The sequence below is a fragment of the Dermochelys coriacea genome, chromosome 24 (assembly GCF_009764565.3).
Source record: "Dermochelys coriacea isolate rDerCor1 chromosome 24, rDerCor1.pri.v4, whole genome shotgun sequence".
In the NCBI taxonomy this organism is placed as follows: domain Eukaryota; kingdom Metazoa; phylum Chordata; order Testudines; family Dermochelyidae; genus Dermochelys; species Dermochelys coriacea.
In genome coordinates, this window is record NC_050091.1 from 10,078,498 (window position 1) to 10,102,013 (window position 23,516).

A 23,516-nucleotide genomic window follows, 5' to 3' on the forward strand; every position below is an offset into this window, starting at 1 on the left:
TCCTGTATACACATTTTAATGAGTGAAAAAATACATGAGCCAGTATAGTACAATAAATTCAAGACATTAAGGAAAAATCTTAATTTCTGTAGCAGTATGTATATTCAGACATGCCTAGAGCTGGCTGGAACATTTTAAAATAAACTTTTTTTCATCCAAATATGCTGTTTAGTCAAAGCTGAAACATTTCCCATAGTTGTACTGATTCTGAAGAAATCAGTTTGAGTGAAAGGTTTCTGAGGTCCAGGGTGGACTATCCAGTCAGAGAGCAAGACAGCAGAATTGAAAACCTGACCTTTCCGAGCAGAAAAAAGACATTTGGACACAATTCTGTTGGAAAGGTTTTGTTTTCATTCCAACGCGGAACAAAACCAAATTTCAAACCCTCAAAAGTTGTCTTGAGAGGGAATTGCCTTTCTCCAGCCAGCTCTGGCAATGACCTATTCTGCTTTATTAATTCCTATAGACGTGGCACTTTGTCCCAATGCACGGTGGTATTTGCCATAAACATTCCAAGGATGGCTTTTATCTCATCTTCTCCAAGTGCAAGCACCCGATTGGCTTTGCAATGTCATGGGGTATAATACCTCTGCGTAAAGCTTTTTTTAAAAATAAAATTTTAAAGCATTCAGCTCAATAAAAAAAAAAAGGGGGTGTCTATTCTTCAAGGGTTACATTGGCAGAAAGAGATCCAGGTGCTCCTAGAAGGATAAACAGCTCTGCACTCTTCTACATTTTGTCCTAGCATTGGTAGAAACTGATGTACACCTTCTCCTGGTGTTTCTGGAGCCTGTTGCTGGACCAGTGGAGAAAGATGCTCCAGAGGCAATACCCAAAACAAACCGTGTACAATAAGAAGCAATGGGAAGGGAGCAGCTTTCAATTATAAACACGAAAGCATTGATCTGATGGCTCAGGAACGCAGAGGGATGATTTGCTCCTGCCATCATGTGCTCTGATAAGCCCTAACAGCATGGTCAAAAATTCCCTGTGTTTACTCTAGTTGTGATACCCAGGTATGTTGCCCTTATGAAAAGATTCCAACTGATGCCCAGCTGCAATTGCATCTTTTGGCAGGATTGCTGTGTGCCCGTCTGCCAGGGCTAGGCAGATCCCAAAATGAGATTACCCTTGAAAACCTAATATTTGAAAAGGGGTCCTCTTCCACTTACCTGCAAAGCTCTGAGGTCAGGGGCCTGTCTTTCTTTTGCAGGAGTTTATGGGATGACTTATATCTAACACAGAGCTTTCCTGTGCCTACCACCAGGCCCTATCCATCAGCGATGGCACCTGTTATTTCAGGGAAAATACCAGGCCTTGAACTTGGGACTCAGCAGGGGAAGGTGAGGTTCAGAATTCCATGGCCACAAATGGCCCATGACAGAGGGAGCAGGGATTAGGTGTGGGGGCGCCGACAGGGACTGCAGGCACAGCTACGGTAAATGCAGGTGCAAATCAGGCACCCGAATATGCACAGGCAGTTCTGAAAATCAATAATTTATAAAAATTGTGCTGTAAATTCACGGCTGTGGGTTGCTGAAGGACCACCCTGGAGGTGGGGGGCCCCCTGTCTAGTGATGGGCCAGAGGCAGCGCTGGTACCAGCAGGAGAAGTACATACCTCCTGCTCCACTGGGACCTGGACGGAAACCTACCAACCCTGTTCCCAGGGCGTATTTTTTCACCGTCAGAGGGCAACGATCAGTGCGCCTCCAGCCTGGATGGGATTTGAACTGGGAACCTAGAGATGAAAGCTAATCGTAGCATCTCAGTCTGGCCCAGTTCTATTTCTGATCTCAAACACTTGGCTTCTAGAGCGTTTCATCTCTTTACATCTCCAGTGAAAGGGGGAGGTGCTATCCTCAGCCTCATCACTCTCTTTATCAACCTGTGTTACAACGCCTACCCATATGCAATGGAAGACCAGCCAAAGGGTGACAGCAGAACCTAGCAAATGCCTTTCCTCTGAGTCTGAACTGTGCCGCACATTAGCCCCACGTCATCAGGCCATCTAAGGGAAATGTTATATCCACGTCTCCATCACTGCTAAACCAGCAGCCACCACTGAGGTCAGGCCAGGGAAATAGCGGCCATGTGGCAGACATGGAGCAGGGAGCCGGCATAGTATTAAGTCTCTGTCTGTGGAAGCACAGACGCTGTGGTGTGGGCCGCCTCTGTGCACCAAGGCAAAGCCATCAAGGCAGCCAAAACACATGACCAAAGCCAGTGATTTACAAGTACAGAGAAGGGAATATTCTCTGCTCCCTAGGACAGACACTATCATTACCAGGGAGCAAGCGAGAAGTAATTCTTCCACTCTACTCTGCACTGATTAGGCCTCGGCTAGAATATTGTGCTCAGTTCTGGGCGCCATATTTCAGGAAGGATGTGGACAAATTGGAGAAAGTCCAGAGAAGAGCAACAATGAAAACATGAGCTAGGAGGCAAGATTGAAAAAACTGGATTTGTTTAGTCTGGAGAAGAGAAGACTGAGGGGGGACATGACCATTTTCAAGTACATAAAAGGTTGTTATAAGGAGGAGGGAGGTTAAATTGTTCTCCTTTAACCTCTGAGGAGAGGACAAGAGGCAATGGGCTTAAATTCTAGCAAGGACGGTTTAGGTTGGACATTAGGAAAAATTTCCTGTCAGGGTGGTTAAGTACTGGAATAAACTGCCTAGGGAGGTTGTGGAATCTCCATCATTGGAGATTTTTAAGAGCTGGTTAGACAATCACCTGTCAAGGATGGTCTAGATAATACTTAGTCCTGCCATGAGTGCAGGGGACTGGACTAGATGACCTTTCAAGGTCGCCTTCCAGTCCTACGATTCTATGATTCTCCGTTGGTCCAGAGGTTTCCAAGAGATGCTCAGGAGGGTTTAGGTGTTTGCATTATAGTTCTTGACTGTAGAGGGTAGACAAGGTGCTTTGCTGCTGAAGGGAACTTCAGAAGGGTACTCTATCTTCGTCTCACTGGAGACTTGCTGTGTGGCATTGGTGACAGGCACAAGGGAAAGAACATCTACAGATCTTCAGCACCAGAAACACAAGAGAGGTGGGATAGGAAAGGCTGATCCTGCAGAATCTCGGAGCAATGTACAGCTAGGGGAGGGATGTCTTCCATGTAAACGAGCAGGGGCGTAACACGCCCACCCCCAGCATTTCAGCATGTGGGGGCAACCGGGAACCACTGGTTTCAACAAAGTTGTTTCTTTGCTGAGACTGGCGAGGAACTCATATAAATCACTCTTGGGATACCTGCTCCCCCTTCAACCTCCTTCTGCAGAAGCTGCGCCTGGGGCTACAGCTGGGCTCCTAATTGGGCTTGGTCCGGAGGGTTTCGTAGGTCTCCTGGTTCTGAGTGCTGAGCCCCTGTAAGGAAGAAGAGGAGACAGAAGTGGTGGTTGGGATTAGGATTTTGGTTCCAAATGGGACTCATGAAACAATTCAAATTAACTAAGCCTGGGGGTAGGGGAGTGAAATCTTTGGGAGAGATGGAGCTGGTGGCTGAGCTCCAAATCTGACTCTAGAAGCAGGGTGGGTTTTCTCTCCAGGTCAGACTAGAGCTGGAAAAGCCTGTCCAGGCCCCATGTTGTCCATCCCCTCCCCACAGTGCAGGAGTGTTCCCTGCTTTATGTGCCTAGGGCTCAGCCTCCTCTGACAGCCCTTGACTCTAGGTAGAACATCAGCAGCTGTCTCGGCCATTCCCTGCAGGTCTCACGAGATGTTAATACATATCTGAACCAGGTGCACAGAGCAAGGGCCGGTTTGTGACACTGCCCAGAAAAACCTCCTGCTCCTTACTCAATAGCCTAGAAGAACCTAGAAAAGGGCTCCTGGGTATAAGCAAAGCAGCAGAGTCTGAGCGGCACAGCCAATGTTTGCATTGCGGGACCCATCCAAAAATACCCAAAACACAGAGTTTTCATGCTGATGAGAGGGACCAAATTAGCACCCCTGAGACTCGTGCCCTCTGGTCACTCACAAGGCAGCAGCAGCATCTCCCTCTGGCAATGGCTCTGCCCTACAGGGGCACTATTGGGAAGCTCAGTCTTTGTGCTGACTACCAGCGAGGCGTCCAAATAGTGCCAACAGTGGTTTGGTGATGTGCATACCTGCCTAATAGGAAACAGACTTGAAAACAGCCCTTGCAGTGGCTGTTACCACAGTCATCAGATGGAGATGACTTTGAGGCAGACACCAGCATTATTATGGAATAACATCGGTTAATTAATTCAAAATACAGCTGTGCCATATCACTTGCATCCTCCTGGCACCTTGGGGGCTGGTGAAAGGGACCAAGTCCCATGCAAATGATTGCATGTGGCAGCAAACAGGGTGGGGAAATTTGGGTACTTACGGTATAGATCCCTTCTTCTTTCTGCTGCACAAAGAGAAAGAGAAAGAGAGATAAGTCAGAAGGAACAAGAAGCAAAATAACAGAAACAGCCGCTTCCTCCCCCACACTGTGTTATGATACAGACTGGGGGGGAGACGAGGCCTGTCCGCATCAACCAACCCCCAGCTTTCACCCAGCTCCGACAGTCAGCCCAAAGCTGGAACTCTTGGAAGCTTGAAAAATAAGTTAACTTTCTTTCTTTTTCTTTCTTTCTAGGCAGCTGCCTCTGCACATTGTGGTTTTGGCTGGATGCAGACGTGGAAATTCTGAACTATCCTGAGCCTACAGTTTTTTTATTTCATCCCATTCCTCCCCTTCTACCCCTTTCCACCCCACACCCCCCCAGAATTCCCCTCCTGTCTTGTGTTTTTCAGCCTTACTCAGCCATTAATGCTTTCAGGCCCCACTCCTCTTTGATTTAGCCCTCTGCCAGTATCTCCATGATACCGAGGTGTTTACAATACTGCCATGTCGTATATTGAGGGGTTGGTCTCGCCACTGGCCATAAAAGAGTGTAAAGGAACCCCATGATACGATGTGTCTGTGCACACAGCTCAAAATCACACCAGTGTCCCTACGGCACTGCACTTCTCTGGCTGGCGCCCCACAGCGGGGCAGCTCTCCTGCATTCTCTCTCTCTCTCTATCTGAGCATTGGGTGATTCTCTCCCAACCCACGAGGTCTGCACTGATTTTCCTCTGTCCTCCCATGGCCTCACAACTGCTCCCCACTTAGTGTCAATATGCGTCAGTACTGTGCCCTTTGCCGTCTTCCTCTGGACCATTATGGAACGTATTAAATGAGGCAATGCCCAGCACTGATCCCTTCCACCTCCCCCAGCCCATTGCTGTTAATCATGTGCCTTTTTTAACCCCTTTAGCCAGTTTTCAGTCTATGTGACAGTGCCACCTCCATGCCAGTTTACCTGGCCTTTTCAAGGAAGATTTTGACAGAGAACGTGTCAAACACTGCACTGAAATCCAGCCTCTGCTGCATTCTCTTGACCCAGGAAATTCATAACTGCATGCAAAAGGCAATCAGCTTTGTCTGGCATGAAGTGTTTGCTATAAACCCTCCACGCTGCCCATTCCTGGAGGCCTCTCCATTTCCTTTGGCATGGGGTGCTCATGGTACTCAGTGGTTTATTCTCACATAGCTAACAGGGTGGCTACTGCTGCACATGCTCTATGCCAGAGCTGCCTGGCAGATGCCTGTGCTGTCTTCCTAGCTCAAACAGCCAGCACCAGCAGCTGAGTTCCTCTCAGCCAGTCTCTCTGGCTTCCCCAAAAAGAAAAGGAGTACTTGTGGCACCTTAGAGACTAACAAATTTATTAGAGCATAAGCTTTCGTGAGCTACAGCTCACTTCATCGGATGCATTTGGTGGAAAAAACAGAGGAGAGATTTATATACACACACACAGAGAACATGAAACAATGGGTTTATCATACACACTGTAAGGAGAGTGATCACTTAAGATAAGCCATCACCAACAGCAGGGGGGGGAAAGGAGGAAAACCTTTCATGGTGACACGCAGGTAGGCTAATTCCAGCAGTTAACAAGAATATCAGAAAAAGAAAAGGAGTACTTGTGGCACCTTAGAGACTAACAAATTTATTAGAGCATAAGCTTTCGTGAGCTACAGCTCACTTCATCGGATGCATTTGGTGGAAAAAAAAAAAAAAAAAAAAAAAAGCATGATGGTATCCCCTGAATAGATATGTGGACAGAGTTGGCAACGGGCTTTGAAACAGATTGACAGAGCCAGAAGAGTACCCAGAAGTCACCTACTACAGGACAGGCCCAACAAAGAAAACAACAGAACGCCACTAGCCATCACCTTCAGCCCCCAACTAAAACCTCTCCAACGCATCATCAAGGATCTACAACCTATCCTGAAGGACGAGCCATCGCTCTCTCAGATCTTGGGAGACAGACCAGTCCTTGCTTACAGACAGCCCCTCAATCTGAAGCAAATACTCACCAGCAACCACACACCACACAACAGAACCACTAACCCAGGAACCTATCCTTGCAACAAAGCCCGTTGCCAACTCTGTCCACATATCTATTCAGGGGATACCATCATAGGGCCTAATCACATCAGCCACACTATCAGAGGCTCGTTCACCTGCGCATCTACCAATGTGATATATGCCATCATGTGCCAGCAATGCCCCTCTGCCATGTACATTGGCCAAACTGGACAGTCTCTACGTAAAAGAATGAATGGACACAAATCAGACGTCAAGAATTATAACATTCAAAAACCAGTTGGAGAACACTTCAATCTCTCTGGTCACTCAATCACAGACCTAAGAGTGGCTATACTTCAACAAAAAAGCTTCAAAACAGACTCCAACGAGAGACTGCTGAATTGGAATTAATTTGCAAACTGGATACAATTAATTTAGGCTTGAATAGAGACTGGGAATGGATGAGTCATTACACAAAGTAAAACTATTTCCCCATGGTATTTCTCCCTCCCACCCCACCCCCCACTGTTCCTCTGATATTCTTGTTAACTGCTGGAATTAGCCTACCTGCTTGTCACCATGAAAGGTTTTCCTCCTTCCCCCCCCCTGCTGTTGGTGATGGCTTATCTTAAGTGATCACTCTCCTTACAGTGTGTATGATAAACCCATTGTTTCATGTTCTCTGTGTGTGTGTATATAAATCTCTCCTCTGTTTTTTCCACCAAATGCATCCGATGAAGTGAGCTGTAGCTCACGAAAGCTTATGCTCTAATAAATTTGTTAGTCTCTAAGGTGCCACAAGTACTCCTTTTCTTTTTGCGAATACAGACTAACAGGGCTGCTACTCTGAAACCTGGCTTCCCCAGTAAGGCTGGGGCTCATTTTGCAGCCATGGGCACCCAAGCCTCAGGATGTTTGGAATAATCACTTGGTGGATTCTCCAAAAGCTTAGATTCTTCTCCGGGGGGATCAGAGTCCCAAATCTCCAGCCTGATTTCTCAGGAAACTTCCCATGCTTCCAAAGAGAGGGAGACACCCTGAGCACAACCTGCCTCCAGACACATCGGGGCAGCTGGTTCAAACCAGGGGCACGACCAAGTTAACTGAACGTTTACAAACCACTTCCAGCCTGAGAATGGGGAATGCCGAGGCAGGCGGGCACCAGGCACCGTGAGCCGCATTCACCAGCCCAAGGGGATAGAAATGAGGGTTTGCAAAAAGCTCTATTTCACCTTGCTCAGGTGAGAGGAGGAGAGGCATATCCCACCTAGCCCATGCACCCAGGCAGCACGGGACACGCTACAGCAACTCCTCCAAGGCTTTGCCCGCTCCAGCTTTGCTCCTGTCTTTTTATATGTGTGTACGTGTGTGTTTAACGCTGATGAAAGGTGCCACAAGGCGGGAGGGGCATAAGCCCACTGAGGACAACTAGCCCCCCCTCAAATGAAGGAGTGGCTACAGAGTGCAGAAACCAAGTGGGACAACAAATGAAAAAACAAGAATGGACGTGAAGGGCAAAGGTGAAAAAGAAGGGAACAGGCTAAACCTCAGCAGGACTAGAACAGAGCCGGGACTCTCCCCCGGGACACACACTGTGACACAGCACCGGTACGTCAGGCACAGACCTCAGAGGACTTTGCAAAGGGGGGTCAGCGCCATCATTCACATTCAGAGACAGGGAAACTGATTTGCCTGCAGTCAAACTGCAAATTAGTGGCAGAGCTGGGTTTAGGATCAGGGTTCCTTGAGTGTTTCCCACTGCCCCACATGGCCTCCCTGCACTGCAGTGTAAGGCCCCAAACATCAGCACAGAACAAACTTATCCTCAATGTGCCCATACAAAATTACCCTCCCCCCCCCCCCCCCAGCAAAGCCCTTAGCCTCTTGGCCCCACTCCTCCCACTGGACCCCAAGAGGAGAGCTGTGCTGTGCAGCACAACCAAAGGGGCCCCGCAGATCTGGCTCTGTTGGACCGAGGGTCAATGAGACATTGACGAAAGCAAGAGATGCAGTGGATAATTTGAGCTGTGTGTCTACTACATCCGCAAGGCCCTGGCAAAGGAGTAACCGACAGGAAGCAGAGAGGACTTACGCTATAGGCTGTGCTGTGGACAGCTTTTGATGCTTTTCGAACCTGGAGCTGAAAAAGGAAATGAAAAGCATGAATTAAAGAACAAATAACCCCTGAAACATTTTGGGGGCAGATTTTCAGCTGAAGGGAGGGACGGGGGGACTTCCAATATCCAGCATTATAGAAAGAAGAAAAGGAGTACTTGTGGCACCTTAGAGACTAACAAATTTATTAGAGCATAAGCTTTCGTGAGCTACAGCTCACTTTCTGAAACCAGCATTATAGAGCAGCCCTGGGGCTGCACTAAACTGTACCAGCTAAGTCTGGACCAAATGCTATTATATCCCTCGGCACTGGCACCGGTATGGTCCCCATCACTGCCGTAGCTAAGCACCTCCCACGCCTGGCGGTATTTCCCTCACACAGCCCTGGGAGGCAGTTCAGCGTACAGATGGGGAGATGAGGCAAAGGGGCTCTGGGGCTTGCCTCAGGGCACACTGGGTATGTCCACACTGCAGCAGGGAGCGTGCGTCCCAACTCAGGCCAGACATGCACTAGCTCCACCCCAGCTAGTGTAGCCCCAGCAGCTGGGCCTCGCCACCCAAGGACGAACCCAGAGTCCGGAGCCGGGTGGGTTTGTACTCAGGCAGGCACAGGCCCGAGCTGCTGCCATGGTCCCCCTGGCTACACGGCCTTTTCCATGCCTGTCGACCCTATCGGTGTAGATGCACCTATGGCAGAGCCTGGAATTGGCTCCAGGTCTCCCCCCAAAAGCCTGAACTATTGGGCCACCCTTCTTTCTGAAAGGGAGGGGTGATGATCCCCTGTGCCAGCTGGGTATTGCTGGAGTGTCTCATTCGCCACTCACCCCTCATGTCTGCCCCTCCCACCTCTTCTCCACCCCCTGTGTTGGAGCTGACAAGAGGGAGCTTAGGAGTCAGCTGTGCCGGCTGGGACCTCCTCTAGAATAACCCCAGCAGAGAGGCCAAGGGCCAGCACGTTGCAAGGGGAGCAGAGCCATGCTGAGAACTGGCCTTTCTCATCTCTTTTCATTACCGTTTCATTTTTTCCAAAAGGTAAATTTGCTGCTCCTAAACACAAGAGCCCAGCAGTGCTGGCTGGTGTGAGACGGGCTGGGCCAGCTTCCCCCACGGCTCTGCCAGTGCACCTCGGTCTGGAGCTTCCACTCCCCCTGCAGCACTGCTCGGCTGAGGCTTCCCAAGCTTTGCCCAGCAGAGGCCCTTGTCCCCTGAGCAACCACGAGCCACTGAGGAGATGGAGCCTCCCAACCCTCTGGTGTTTCTGGAGCGGAAGGGCTGGCCCAGTAACCCTCCACCCCCCAAGCAGCGGCCCGTCGGGGGTCACCTAAAGAGAGGCGAGAACGGCCAGGCCCCGGGATTCACCTTCAGGCGGCAGTAGAGCACTGTGAGGACGATGCCGTAGATGAACAGGACAGCGTCCAGGACATAACACAGCTCAGGTTCGGCCAGCGCCTCTGCAGGGAGGAGAGGTGTCATTAGCTCTCTGGTGAGGGGGAGAGGGACTGCTGTGTGGGGGGCTGCACCATCATCGTCCCGCCAAGCCCAGCAGGAACGGGCATCCCAGGGCACAGAACGAGTCACCGCAATCCTGGCATTTGCTGAAGAGCGGAGCAGCTGTCCAATGCCAGGATTTGCAGGCTGGAGCATCGGTGCAGGACCAGGCTCTCGCGCCGCCCATGTCCGAATGAGTGGGCAGCTTGCCTTCAAGGCAGGGAACATGGGACCTCTGCTGAGGCTTCCTGCTGGGTCAGAGACTGAGCCATCGCATCCAAGCCGGACTTTTGTGTACCCCAGCCCCACCAGAAACACAGACCCTCGAGATGGGAAAGGCCTCTGACAGCAGCTAGCCACATCTGCCGCCCACCCGGCCACTGGAGCCCGCTCCTCATTTGGCCAGCCCAGCTGTGAATGTCCCAAGTGATGGGACTTCCCCCGCTTCCCTGGGGAGGCTCTTCTCCCCCGGCTGATACACCCTTCACTCAGGGCTGAATTTCCTCATGCTTCCCCCTCAGTCACCCTTCAGAGCTCCTCCCCTCCTCAAACACCTGCAGATGAGTATCCGTCCCGCCCGCCCAGCCCCACCCCGGGGCACCCCTGAGCAAGCCCCAGCCCCTGAATAACTCTCACTTTTCTCTGAATTCCCTCCAGTTTGGCTGCATCTTTCTGGCCCTGAGATGCCCACACCACATTTTACATTTGATCACACCGGAACTGGATAGATAGATAGATAGATAGATAGATAGATAGATAGATAGATAGATAGATAGATAGATGGGGGTGTATGGGGAGAGATCGATAGACAGAACAGTCAGACAGATAGCCCTGCTTTGTGATGCAGTGCCTTTGCTGATGCAGCTCGGTATACCCTTGTGCGCATCCTTGCAACCCACACCCATCTCTGCTGGTTCTCGTTACCAGGCTGCCCTGAGCCCCTCACTTAAACCAGGCTGGACAAAGTGGCCCATGTGGAACCATCCCACACTGGCCCCTTGGGGAAGGACTGGACAATTTAATGGTCCTCTGTGGACTTACAACCACTAGATCAAACAGATGACGCAGACTAAACCATATCCCTGCATTAGTTTGGTGCTAACTAATGAAAATCCCCATTGGCCAGTGACAGACCTGGCACCCCTTCCGGACCACGTTAGGCCCTACCAATACCAGGGCTGAAGTCCTGGCCCACTGAAGTCAGTGAGAGTTTGGCCATTAACTTCAGCGGAGCCAGGATTGCACCTCAGATGTTCATGGCTCAACCAACCAGAGAGTGACTCAAAGCTCTTTGTGGGTCTATCATGTTGCTGGGAGGAACCTGGCGCTCTGGCTTTGTTACTAGAAATGGCTAAAGAGCTTGGCTCCAGACTAACAAGTTTGGAGTTATTTTAAAGTGACCCTGTGAAGGGAACAGTCTCCAAATCTGGCCCTCCATGTCCTCTAAAAATACTTGTTTACTTGCACAGTATCCTCCTAGCACAGTCAAAGAGCATCACTGGGTTTGAATAGAGATGGGAAGATGTTTTAGCCATCAGGGACATTCTAGTTATACTAGCTAAAATAAGGACAATCAGATCTCATGCTTCAGGGCATTGTGCCTCACGGGTCAGGAAGGAAGTGGGCTTTCTCCTTCCTCGGAAAGATCAGGTTTTGTCTTCTGCTGGAGGTAGGATCATGGGTTGGATGGACAGGTGCTTGATGCACTGTTTCCAGCCCTCTGTTCCTAACTGCAATGATATTATTACCCTCTGCCTGCCTAGCGACAAACCCTCAAGTGCTGTGAGATCTCCAGTTGTCTCACCCTCTGCCCAGGACACTGGATCTCCTGTGCTCTGGATGTGAAGTGCACTTGACACAAGGAGCTGGGAGATGTGGGAACCTCAAACCTTCCCATTAACAACACAAGGAGCTTGGAATTTTGTCCTGTTTCCTTTCATAGAACAGACATGAGTCCAGGGCACGGGGGGAACGCAGCATGCTGGAAGCTGGCAGAGCTCAGGGCAATAACAATCAATTTGAATGCATTGGCCCACTCAGGCCTTAAGGCATCTGGGAGCCTTCAGAGAAGTTACTCTACAAATAAACCACAGAGGAAGGGCCCATGAGACCTAGTTAGGGCCCTTTGTTTTCAGTTTTTATTTTATTTAATTTTTCCCAGGAATTTATCAGTGTTTATTACTACAACAACAAAAACAGCTGAAAACGTGTGCAAAAAGCTATTAATAATATTTCTGGGTAAATATCAGGTTTATTTTGGTGGACAGAAGGGCAGGGGGAAAAAAGCATTCTGTAGATTAACTCTTTGATTAATAAAAAGAAAAGGAGGACTTGTGGCACCTTAGAGACTAACAAATTTATTTGAGCATAAGCTTTCGTGAGCTACAGCTCACTTCATTGGATGCATCATCATCTGATGAAGTGAGCTGTAGCTCACAAAAGCTTATGCTCAAATAAATTTGTTAGTCTCTAAGGTGCCACAAGTACTCCTTTTCTTTTTCTTTTTGCAAATACAGACTAACTCGGCTGCTACTCTGAAACTCTTTGATTAATGGAATTCAGTGTGGTTTGCTGCAGAACTAAAATGCTAACAGCTTGAAATGTGTCCGTGGTGGGTGTGAGGTTCATCAGCATGTTCAGGGGCGCATGCACTTCAGAGCACTACTTCATACACTACAGGACGCAGCACGGCCTAGTGGTTAGAGAGTGACTGGGAATCAGGAAACTGAATCACCCACCTATAGCAGTTGCTCAGAGATCTACGAGCTGAATGCACTATCAGCCCTTTGCATGTGCCTAGCAAACATATCAGCAAAATCTCCCGGCACCCACTAGGCAAGTCAGAATCATTATCCTTGTGCTGAGGCTCAGAGGGGAAAGTGACATCCCCAAGGTCCTTAGCCAGCCAGCTGAGAGCAGACCAGAACCCAGGCATCCTGATTCCCAGTGCACTGATGTATAGCCCACAGAGAGATCCTGGGGGCAGTCGGCTGCTATTTTTCCATGTTAGGGTGGGCAGGAACTCAGGGCACAATGCTGGTCATGCAGGGCTCCTTGGTGAAATCAGCCTGGCCTTCCCGGAGAACAGATAGTCAGAGAAGAGAGGGAGTGGGGGAGGTCAGAGCTTACTGGGGTATGGTAGGCACCGTATGGCCAGGGCAGAGAGACTCCCTATCCTCCATCACCACACGCTGGGAGATGGGGGCTCCAGGAACACCTCATATCTGGACACAAGACCCCGAATCTCAATGGCTCTGGCTGCAGTGGTGGAGGGGGCCACGCTGTACCAGCGCTTAGCTCCCTATGCTGCCTGCCACTCGGATCACAGTTTGTTTCAAGTCTTGGAATGGGGCTGGAGTCTGGTCAGGCCAGGCCCGTGCACTCCCCAGCATGCTCGTCCTTCCAGCTGGGGCATTCGGGCTCATGGAGCCGAGACCCAGCTTTGGGGAGGGGGCGTTGTGGGGGAGGGCCTAATATGGCTGCAGGGTAGCCCGACCCTCACCCCCTCCCCAGGACACAGCAGCACCCGGCGGTTCAGACAAGTGTTGTATGAGGTGCCCGACAGATACAGGCCCCCTGGCCCCACCATTGTGAAACCAGCTGCACAGAAAGGAAGGGTCCTGCCGCCTTGGTTTCACGAGAGGCTCCAATACTGAGATGAGTAGCCCCTCCCCCCTGGGCCCCCTACTCCCCTCCAGCCCCCCGAAGCCACCCAGGAGAGTCCTCTCGCAGCTCAAAGCCAGAAATGGAAACCACGTCCGTGGCAGAAAATTGTTTCGAGCGCTTTAGTCAACCGCTAGAGCGTCATGAAACCACAAGCAACAGCGGCGACCGGGGTGTTGTCTCTGCAGCCGGGGTGTTGTCTCTGTGATCGCACCTGAGGCACTGAGCGGTAACAGGCCTCGCTGACAAACAATGTCTGAACCCTCCAATCCTCTGCCCTTCCCCAGAGGGCAAACACGCAGTGCCACTGCCAGGGCTGTGCGTCCCAGGGACTGGTACAAGACTGCAGTGGCTTTCTCCAGCACTGGCCTTGCAGGAAACCCTGGGTCCCCCCATCTCTTCCCCACAGCAAGAGCAGGGCCCTAGCAAGAAACATGCACAAACCAGTGGGAGCTGGGGCGCCAAGCACAGAGGCTTTACACTGCGGTGAAGGCAGCTAGTGTTGATGGTTAATAAGCTCCTGCACCAGTTCACTACTCCTAAAGCAGCACTTTAATTCATGCAGGTCTCCCTTTGCTCGTTTCTGGCGGGGCTCAAAGCACAGTACAAACGTTCTGTCTATCTGTCCATCTAGCCAGCTATCCCCTTCACGCCCCCATCTAATCTATCCCCATCCGCCCTGCTATCTATCTCAGCCCACACCCCTGTATCAAATCTACCTCTCTCTCCTAGGGTTTGTCCTGCTGCCCATCACCATAGTATCAGGGCACCGTCCATGTCCTAGCACTAGTTGTAGCAAAGTCTCTGGCTCTGCTGGAGGGATGCGTGTGCTGCTGGAGGGAGGCTTTGGTTTGTTACTCTGGGGGGCTGTGTGCTTTGATGTGGGGGCTGGGTTTTAGGATGACAGGTAGCTGGGGTGTCGGTGCGAGTGCTTTTCCAGCTGTGGGGGAAAGGCTTTCTCGAAGAGGAAGGTTTTGCAGTGCTCCCTACACATGCTCAGACTCCAGATTGGCCCAATCTCCTCTTTGCTCCACTGCTGGATCTCCTCAACTGAGTGCACACTGCCCCAGACACTAACGAGGGTTATTTATTAGTTGTATTGCGGCAGTGCCTGGCAGCTCCAGGCAGGATTGGACCCAGTTGCACTGGGCACTGCACACACCCGTCCAGCAGCGCGCCCAGCCCTGCTGCAGAGCGCTCAGTCTAACTCTGCACAATGAACATGGGAAGGGTAGAGGAGGTGAAGCAATGAGCTTCCAGATGCTGCAGAAACCAGGGGCCGTGCTGGAGAAGTTTGCTCTGGTACCTCGGCCTGTGGGAGGCTCTGCAGAGGGGAATAATGCAGGGCTAGGAAGGAGGGAGAGTCAGAATGGAGATGTAGATTGGGGCTGGGGATTTGACTCAAGCTCCTGTGTTTTCTGGGGCAAGCAGTCCCACCGCCTTGTGAGCCTGGTAGGGGGCAAGGGGCTACCTGGAGAACTATGTCACCAGAACAGAGCTGCAGGGGAATTGAGGGATAGCACAGCTGTGCTCCTCGGCCCTGACCCCACAGAGAGCTCTGTGCACCCTGGGGTGCTCCCTGCAGGGCCGGGGCCTTGGATGCTCCCTGCTTTACACCAAGGCCTGGCTGGTTTCCTCCCCCAGCAAGGCCATGGTGTGATCATCCCCAGCTCTGCCCACACCCACTAGCCCCCTGCTCCCCGGTCTGCCCACCCAGGGGCGGGCGCCTCACTCAGCCCCAGCCACCTGCTCTGAATCTCCTGGGGCTCAGGCCCAGATTACAGAATTTGAGGGCCCTGTGGACTATAGAAATTGGGTCTCTACCTTCCTTAAAGAAGCCCCCATACATACTCCAGCCCAAACAACCCCCCAAATGCCCCTTCCAGCCCACCCTCCATGAACCCCTCCCCACACAAACCCCAATGTCCCTCTCAACCCCACCCCCCCAAACAGCCCCTCAAGTGCCCCTTCTACTCCCCACACAGCCCCTCAATTGCCCCTCTTACCGTAAATCAACCCCCAAATGCCTTTCCCATCCCACCTACACCCCAACAACCCTGTACCAACCCCCACTTATACTGACAGTCCCCACACACACCCCCAACATACATCCCACTCCCTGCAGCCCCCAGTACCTCAGCCCCATGGACACCACCCCCAAATCCCAACCCCCCCAACTCACTCCACCACCCCCCAACTCACACCACTGCTTCAATATTCCCATTACACCCTACAACCCCTACAATGCATCCCACCACCCCCAAAGCCTCCCCCCACCACCTTCTACCACTCCCCACTCTCCCAAGCCCACCCCAGTCCCTCCTGCACCAACCCTGGGGCCTTTCTGACCACTCATTGGTGCCCCTAGGCTCAGCGCTCTGCTACCATCAGGGCTAAGCTGGCTCTCCCCAATCCTAACCGCCCCCCACAGCTCTGCTCGCTCCCATCACCCGCCCGGCATTCACACCGCTCAGGTTTGGCCCGGCTGCCCCTCTGCAAGGACAGGGGGTGGCTGGGCCACATTTGAGCGAGTGGCATTGCAACCTGGCACACGAGGTCACAGTACCATTCAGTTGGTTTGGGGAGTTTTTTCCGTGGTTGCAGACCCTGAGCTGGGGCCTTGCTCATGACAGATCAGTTCACTAGACACATCTGGAGGGGTTTCTCTGCTTGCCCCACTAGGAGAGTGCTCCATCCCCAGGTCATCCCGTGACGCACCGGCAGAGGAAATGCTTGTTTTCAATGTATCAGATGGCATGGCTGTCCCCCACACCCCCACTAGCTCATGGCCTCCATGCACCACAACTTTCACCGGGATGAGTCTGGGGCCTGGAAGCACAGTTGCTCCTTATGACAGTCTGTAATCTTGTGTTCATCCTTGTCAAGGTTCCTTCCCCACTCTGAACAGTAGGGTACAGATGTGGGGACCTGCATGAAAGACCCTCTAAGCTTATTCTTATCAGCTTAGGTTAAAAACTTCCCCAAGGTACAAACTTTGCCTTGTCCTTGAACCGTATGCTGCCACCACCAAGCGTCTTACACAAAAACCAGGAGAAGAGCCCACTTGGAGACATCTTCCCCCAAAATATCCCCCCAAGCCCTACACCCCCTTTCCTGGGGAAGGCTTGATATGAATCCTCATCAATTTGTACAGGTGAACACAAACCCTTGGATCTTAAGAACAATGAAAAATCAATCAGGTTCTTAAAAGAAGAATTTTAATTAAAGAAAAGGTAAAAGAATCACCTCTGTAAAATCAGGATGGTAAATACCTTATAGGGTAATCAGATTCAAAACATAGAGAATCCCTCTAGGCAAAACTTTAAGTTACAAAAAGACTCAAAAGCAGGAATATACATTCCATTCCGCACAGCTTATTTTACCAGCCATTAAACAAAAGGAAATCTAACACATTTCTAGCTAGATTACTTACTAACTAACAGGGGTTGTAAGGCTGCATTCCTGATCTGTTCCCAGCAAAAGTATCACCCAGACAAACAGACCCTTTGTTCCCCCCACTCCAGATTTAAAAGTATCTTGTCCTCTCATTGGTCATTTTGGGTCAGGTGCCAGCTAGGTTACCTTAGCTTCTTAACCCTTTACAGGTGAAAGGGTTTTGCCTCTGGTCAGGAGGGATTTTATAGCACTGTATACAAAAAGGTGGTTACCCTTCCCTTTATATTTATGACAATCCTTTTTACAAAACTATGATAAATTGTTTACAGAGTATGCCTTGTGACATGTACTTAGAAAACTCATAATTCGCTGATCATTATTGTCCTGGTAAAATATGTATGGCAACGTTGTATGTAAAGTTATAAGATTCTCCTGTATGATGTTGCTAAGGCATATTTCAAATCTGAGGAAGCAGCCCAAACCACTTCCCGAGGCTTTGTCTACACTAGCACTTTTCTCAGCAAAACTTTTGTCAGCCAGGGGTTTGAAAAAAACATCCCCCTGACCAACATAAGTTTCACTCACAAAAGGAAAGGAGAGTTCTCTCCCACCAGCATAGAGCAGCTACACAGGAGACCTGACAGATGCACAGCTGTAGCAGTACAGCTGTGTCACTGTAAGGTCCATAGTGTAGACATAGCTTCAGAGACAAAAGGCAATCAGATTCCTCAGCCAGTTGTCAACAAAATCAGATGGACTATCACCTGAGTAAATGGCCATTCTTTGGCAGGAAGAAGGGCGTGAGTGAGAAATTTACATCTTGGCAATCAAACAGCTGGTGGGGGAGATACTGTGTAGATAGACTGGTTGTCACCTGAACCCCAGCTGAAGAGCAGATTAGTAGCTGAAAGGAGTCCCGGAAAAGAAGAAGAAAAGATATAAAAATGAGGAACAGATACCCCAAATGATCTCTCCCTTCATCTCTACTCACAGCGTCAACAACATTTGAAAGACAAAGAAAGCATCATTGAATGGGGGGAGGGGTCCTGGCTAGGGAGGAATCCAGCCAGACTGCTGTGAGCATCTGGTGAAAGAAATCTTTGCTTTGAATTCACTTAGCTTGTTAAGTTAGGTATTAGTTTGTGTTTTACCTTTTATTTCTTTATAACCAATTCTGACTTTTATGGCTCATTACTTGTAATCACATAAAATCCATCTTTCTGTAGTTAATAAACTTGTTTTATTGTTTGATCTAAACCAGTCTGTGCTTGGATCGAAGTGTTTGAGACACTTCATTTGAGATATCAGGGCCTGTGCATATAATTTTCTATTGATGAAATGACGGACTTTCTAGGAACTTGTATTGTCCAGAAAGAAAGATGCACATTTCCGGAGACAAGTCTGGGACTGGGAAGTTGCTGGGGGTAATGTACATGCTAGAGGCTGTGTGTGAGCAAGGCCAGGAGTGGGTGCTCTCACAGCAAAACAGTGTAAAAGGCACTCACATTTAGAGAATTGAGGGGACACCGCTGTTCAGCTATCCAGATTGTGCTCTGAGGAAAGTCACACTTCTGGTTTCAGGTCCCAGCCCCAGCTGCATCGCTCTCCCCACCTCTGCAGCCTTTCCTGGTGGGACACTGGCTTGGCTTGGAGGATGCTCAGAGCTTTATCTGCTGGCTCTGAAATGTAACCAGAACTGGATCCCCGGGGCTCGGGGCCTTTTCTGTTTGGTCTCTCTGCCAACATTCAAGCAGGTGAACTTTTGTTCCCACCCATGTGCCAGGGCAGGGACTCTGTGAAGCTGCTTGGGCAGCCGCCTTGGGGTGCTGGGGGTGCTAGGGAGGGACTGAATTGGGGGAGAGAGATATCACTGCAAAGAGGAGCAGCAGAGAGTGAACGGGCAGCAGTGCCAGTGCCAGCAGGTTACACCACGGATTGCACTTCAGTTACATGGTGCTGCCTGGAAGTTTCCCCGAATTCCAGGGTAATGCAGCACAAACATTCAGTGCCAGCCCCCAGGGAGCCACTAGGCACGGTGCCACCACCACGAGCACCTGGGCACCTCTGGCCACTTGGCCACTCAGGGCCGGTGTCAACCTACACGAGGTGGCATCAACAGCCCATGAAGAAGCGGGGCCAGAGCCAGCAAGTGGGAGGGAGCATGGCTGGGCAGAGCTGGGCAAGGGAGAAGCTCTGGGAGAGGTGGGAGAGGCCCCACCCTGGAGCAGGAGCAGCCACATGAGCGAGTGGGGAGAGGCAGCCCCCAAGGCCACGCGGGAGACACAGGTGCTGAGCTGGCCTGCGGTTGCTGTTCCATCCCAACGAGTGTTCTGTGGGCATGAGGCACTTCTCTGCTCCCTCCTGTGCAGCCAGCCCTGGGGCACTGACTGCCTTGGGCTGGTTACTTCAAGTCACCAGGAGGGAACCCGTCTGCTTTGCAACAATAAGCCAGGAACAGCTGCTTTCCGGCAGCGTTGGGAGGGGCTTGGGGCGCAGGCAGCATGGAGCCTGCGTCACCTGCTGCTGCAGGGAGCTGTCAGGGTGTTGCCATCGGAGGCCACCTTACAACGCATTGCTGGGAAACAATAATGAAATCTGCCGGCTCTCCCCCAGACCCCGGGCCATGAACAGCTCTGGGGCCCTGCACAAGGGGACGTAGGAAGCACCTTCACCCAGCATGGTCACCATTGCAGAAGGGCCCAAATCTCATTGACAGTCCCACGGAAAGTCAATAGACCAGCTAAGGGATGCAGGCACCTTCAAAAATGTAACCCGATTGTCTTTGCATCTTCCCCAGGAAGGGTCCTGACACACTGCTTATGTGTGTGCGCATGTGAGTGTGTGTGTGTGTGCGCATGTGCATGTGAGTGGGGTTGTGCATGTCTGAGTGACTGTGTGCACTCAGGTACGTGTTGTTGACTAATATACACTGGGCCGGCAGATATCTATCTATATATCTCACATTACCAATAGGTATTATCCGCACCATACGTATATCGGTGTGTAGTAAGCACATAATTGTGATATAATAGAAGTTATATTGCTTGAATTGGCCTCTGCATTTTATATACCCCTGCTCACTTGTGCTACGGATCCCTTAACCTCTTGCAAGCACTGAAGTAAGTGTTGGCGTAAGTCCTCGGGGAAGCTGTCAAGCCCAGGATGTACAAGTTACCATAGGAACAGACATGCACTGCAAGGTCCCAAAAGAAGAGGCTAAGACATGACTGTTCTCCCCGGTACAGAGCTAGGAGTTCCTGCACACCCACCTGGAGTGCAGGAGCTCAGAGCAAAGATCAGGGGGACACCACGGTACCACAAAAACAAGGTAGAAAGCCAACTGGTTAAATCTAGTTTCAGATAACGCACATAGGCCCTGTTATCAGTGGCTGATTAACACACGGGCATGGGCGCCAGGTTTGTGTAATTTTTGGTGGTGTCCAGAATAGGTCCAAGCAGAGCCGTCCCGTCCATTCCACAGATTGTGGCAACCGCCCCAGGCCCTGCGCTTTGGAGGGATGCGGGGTCCAGGCAGAGCCGTCCCGTCCATAGGACAGATCGTGGCAACCACCCCAGGCCCTGCTCTTTGGGGGGCCCGCGCTCCGGGGGATGCGGAGTCCAGGGAGGCTTGGGGGGTTAGTGGAGGGCCTGGCACTGGCATCAGTGAATTACTTGACTTTGACACACGGCCTGTCAAAAATTAGAGGGAACATTGCCCAGCACTGGCCTTTGGGGTGAGAGTGAGTGCGAGGACTGCAGTTCCCATTGGGGGCAAGCCCCAAGCTGGGGGGCAGAGATGGCAGCTGGGCCATGTAGCCAGTGAGGGGGGGAGAGAGCCTGCCAGGGAAATGCGCTGGGCACCAACACGAGAATGGGGCTAGAAGCGAAATTACCTGTATTACTTTTCGGGGATGCTATTATTATCCCTCTCCTGTGCACCATCACCTCGTATGTTCAGGGTCAGAGGCTCCCATTGTAATTAGCAGTAATTAACAATGTCTCCCTCCACCCCCAACCCTCCTCTCTACACTTAGCACCTGAAATGGACTTAGAGGGGTCAGCACAGGGCATGGGACATGTGTGAGCACGTGGGCTGGAATCCCGTTGGCAGCTTTGCCCGTGGCTTCAGTGGAGTTGGATTTATCCCAGGGCACCTTTCTCTGCTGGGATTAAATTAATGAGGAATTGATGAGAAAGGATTCATAGATTCCAAGGGCAGGAGGGACCATTGTGCTCATCTAATCTGACCTCTTGGATAACCCAGACCAGAGACCTGCCCCCAGATAATTCCCAGAGCAGAGCTGTTAGAGAATCTTGATCTAAAAATTGTCAGTCATGGCGCATCCGTCAGCACCCTTGGTAAACTAGTCCAATAGTTAATGACTCTCACTGTTAGAAATTTACACCTTATTTCCAGTCTGAATTGGTCTAGCTTCAACTTCCAACCATTGGATCACGTTAGACCTTTCTCTGCTAGACTGAAGAGCCCATTATTAAGTATTTGTTCCTCAGGCAGATATTTATAGACTGTGATCAAGTTATCCTCAGCCTTCTCTTTGTTAAGCTAAATAGACTGAGCTCCTTGTGTCTCTTGCTACAAGGCAGGTTTTCTAATCCTTTAATCATTCCTGTGGCTCTTCTCTGACCCTGCTCCAACTGATCAACATCCTCCTTGAGCTGTGGACACCAGAATTGGACACAGGATCCCAGCAGTGGTCATACCAGTGCTAAATAGAGGTAAAATAACCTCTGTACTCCAAACTGAGACTCCCCTATTTATGCATCGCTTTTGGCCATCACATCGCATTGGGAGCTCATGTTCAGCTGATTATCTACCACGACTCCCAAATCTTTCTCACAGTCCCTGGTTCCCCATCCTGTAAGTACGGCGAGTGATGAGCTGCCAAAATCTTAACAACGGGTTCCCTCCTCACCCCACGAGGGGGTCATTGCTCATCCCTGCCCCCTGGGACTCCTGTCCCATCCAACCCCCCTGCATTCCTTGATGCCCTCCCCAGGACCCCTGCCCCATCCACCCCCCTCCCGTCCCTTGACTGCCCCCAGAACTGGGCAGGAGGGTCTCATGGGCCACCGTAGTGGGTGCCCACCCCTAAGAGCCAGAGGCACCTGCCGGGGGGTGAGGTGGGGAGTCCCGGAGGTACTTACCTGGGGCAGCTCCCAGAAAGCATCTGGCAGGTCCCTCTGGATCCTAGGGGCAGGGGAGCAGCCGCTCCCCCCACTGATCACATCAAAAGTGGCGCCTTAGGTGCCGACTCCCTGGGTGCTCCGGGGCTGGAGCACCCACGGGGAAAATTTGGTGGGTGCAGAACCCCCACCGGCAGCTCCCCGCCCTGCGCCCAGCCCCAGCTCACCTCCACTCCACTCGACCTCCTCCCCTGACCCCCCCACCGGCTTCTCGCGAATCAGCTGTTCGGCGGGAAGCCAGGGAAGGCTGAGAAGCAGGCCGAAGCTTCCCGCTCAGGCCGAGGGTGGCGGAGCTGAGGCGGGGAGCGATCCCCTGCGCGCCCCAGCCCCGGGTTACCTGCTGCAGTGCAGGCGGCCCTCCTCGCGCCCCCCCCCCCCCCGGAGCTCACCTCTGCTCTGCCTCCCTGGGCCTGAGTGCGAAGCCGCCACTTGCTTCTCAGCCCGCCCCTGCTTCCCGCGCGAACAGCTGATTTGCGGGAAGCCGGGGGGGGGGGGTGGAGAAGCAGAGCAGGGCAGCGCGTTCTGGGGAGGAGGCGGAGGTGGAGTTTTGCCCTTGGGTGCTCCAGGGCTGGAGCACCCATGGAGTCGGCGCCTAAGGTGCCACTTTTGGCTGGTTAAATGTAGAAGCCCTTTTAGAACCGGTCCCTCGCGGAACCACCGGTTCTAAAAGGGCTTCTAAATTTAACAACCGGTTCTAGCGAACTGGTGCGAACCGGCTCCAGCTCACCACTGAGTACGGCTACACTCTTTGTTCCTAGCTGTGCACATTTACATGTAGCTGCATTAAAACATATTGTTTGCTTGTGCCCAAGTACCAAGCGATCCAGATCACTCTGTGTCGTGACCCGTCCTCTTCATTTACCACTGCCCCAATTTTTGTGTCATCTGCAAACTTTACCAGGAATGATTTTATGTTTTCTTCCAGGTCATTGATACAAACGTTAAATAACATAGGGCCAAGAACTGATCCCTGTGGGATCTCACTAGAAACACACCCTGTCATAAATATAAAGGGAAGGGTAAACACCTTTAAAATCCCTCCTGGCCAGAGGAAAAACCCTTTCACCTGTAAAGGGTTAAGAAGCTAAGTCAACCTCTCTGGCACCTGACCAAAATGACCAATTAGGAGACAAGATACTTTCAAAAGCTGGGGGGAGGGAGAAACAAAGCTTCTCTCTGTCTGTGTGATGCTTTTGCCGGGGACAGAACAGGAACGGAGTCTTAGAACTTAGTAAGTAATCTAGCTAGATGTGCATTAGATTCTGATTTCTTTAAA

General features: G+C 51.3%; 1 protein-coding gene and 1 long non-coding RNA gene across 3 annotated transcripts in view; one reads left to right on the forward strand and one right to left on the reverse strand.

Annotated features, from left to right (window-relative positions):
- FCER1G (Fc fragment of IgE receptor Ig) overlaps positions 1-23,516 on the reverse strand; it is a 26,626-nt gene continuing 3,110 nt past the window's right edge. Inside the window, exons 2-5 of one of the 2 annotated variants that reach the window (XM_038383505.2) lie at positions 9,848-9,939; positions 8,466-8,513; positions 4,360-4,380; positions 1-3,371 (exon numbers count right to left, since the gene is read on the reverse strand). In XM_038383505.2, coding sequence (XP_038239433.1) covers positions 3,315-3,371; positions 4,360-4,380; positions 8,466-8,513; positions 9,848-9,939 — 218 coding nt within the window. In that variant the 3' untranslated portion in view covers positions 1-3,314. Of the gene's footprint in view, positions 3,372-4,359; positions 4,384-8,465; positions 8,514-9,847; positions 9,940-23,516 lie in introns of both variants that reach the window. The other variant, XM_038383504.2, reaches the window with a different exon arrangement.
- Positions 23,429-23,516, forward strand: part of LOC122457333 — a 6,443-nt gene continuing 6,355 nt past the window's right edge. Inside the window, exon 1 of the long non-coding RNA XR_006276822.1 lies at positions 23,429-23,471. This is a non-coding gene — a long non-coding RNA (uncharacterized LOC122457333). The remainder of the gene's footprint in view (positions 23,472-23,516) is intronic.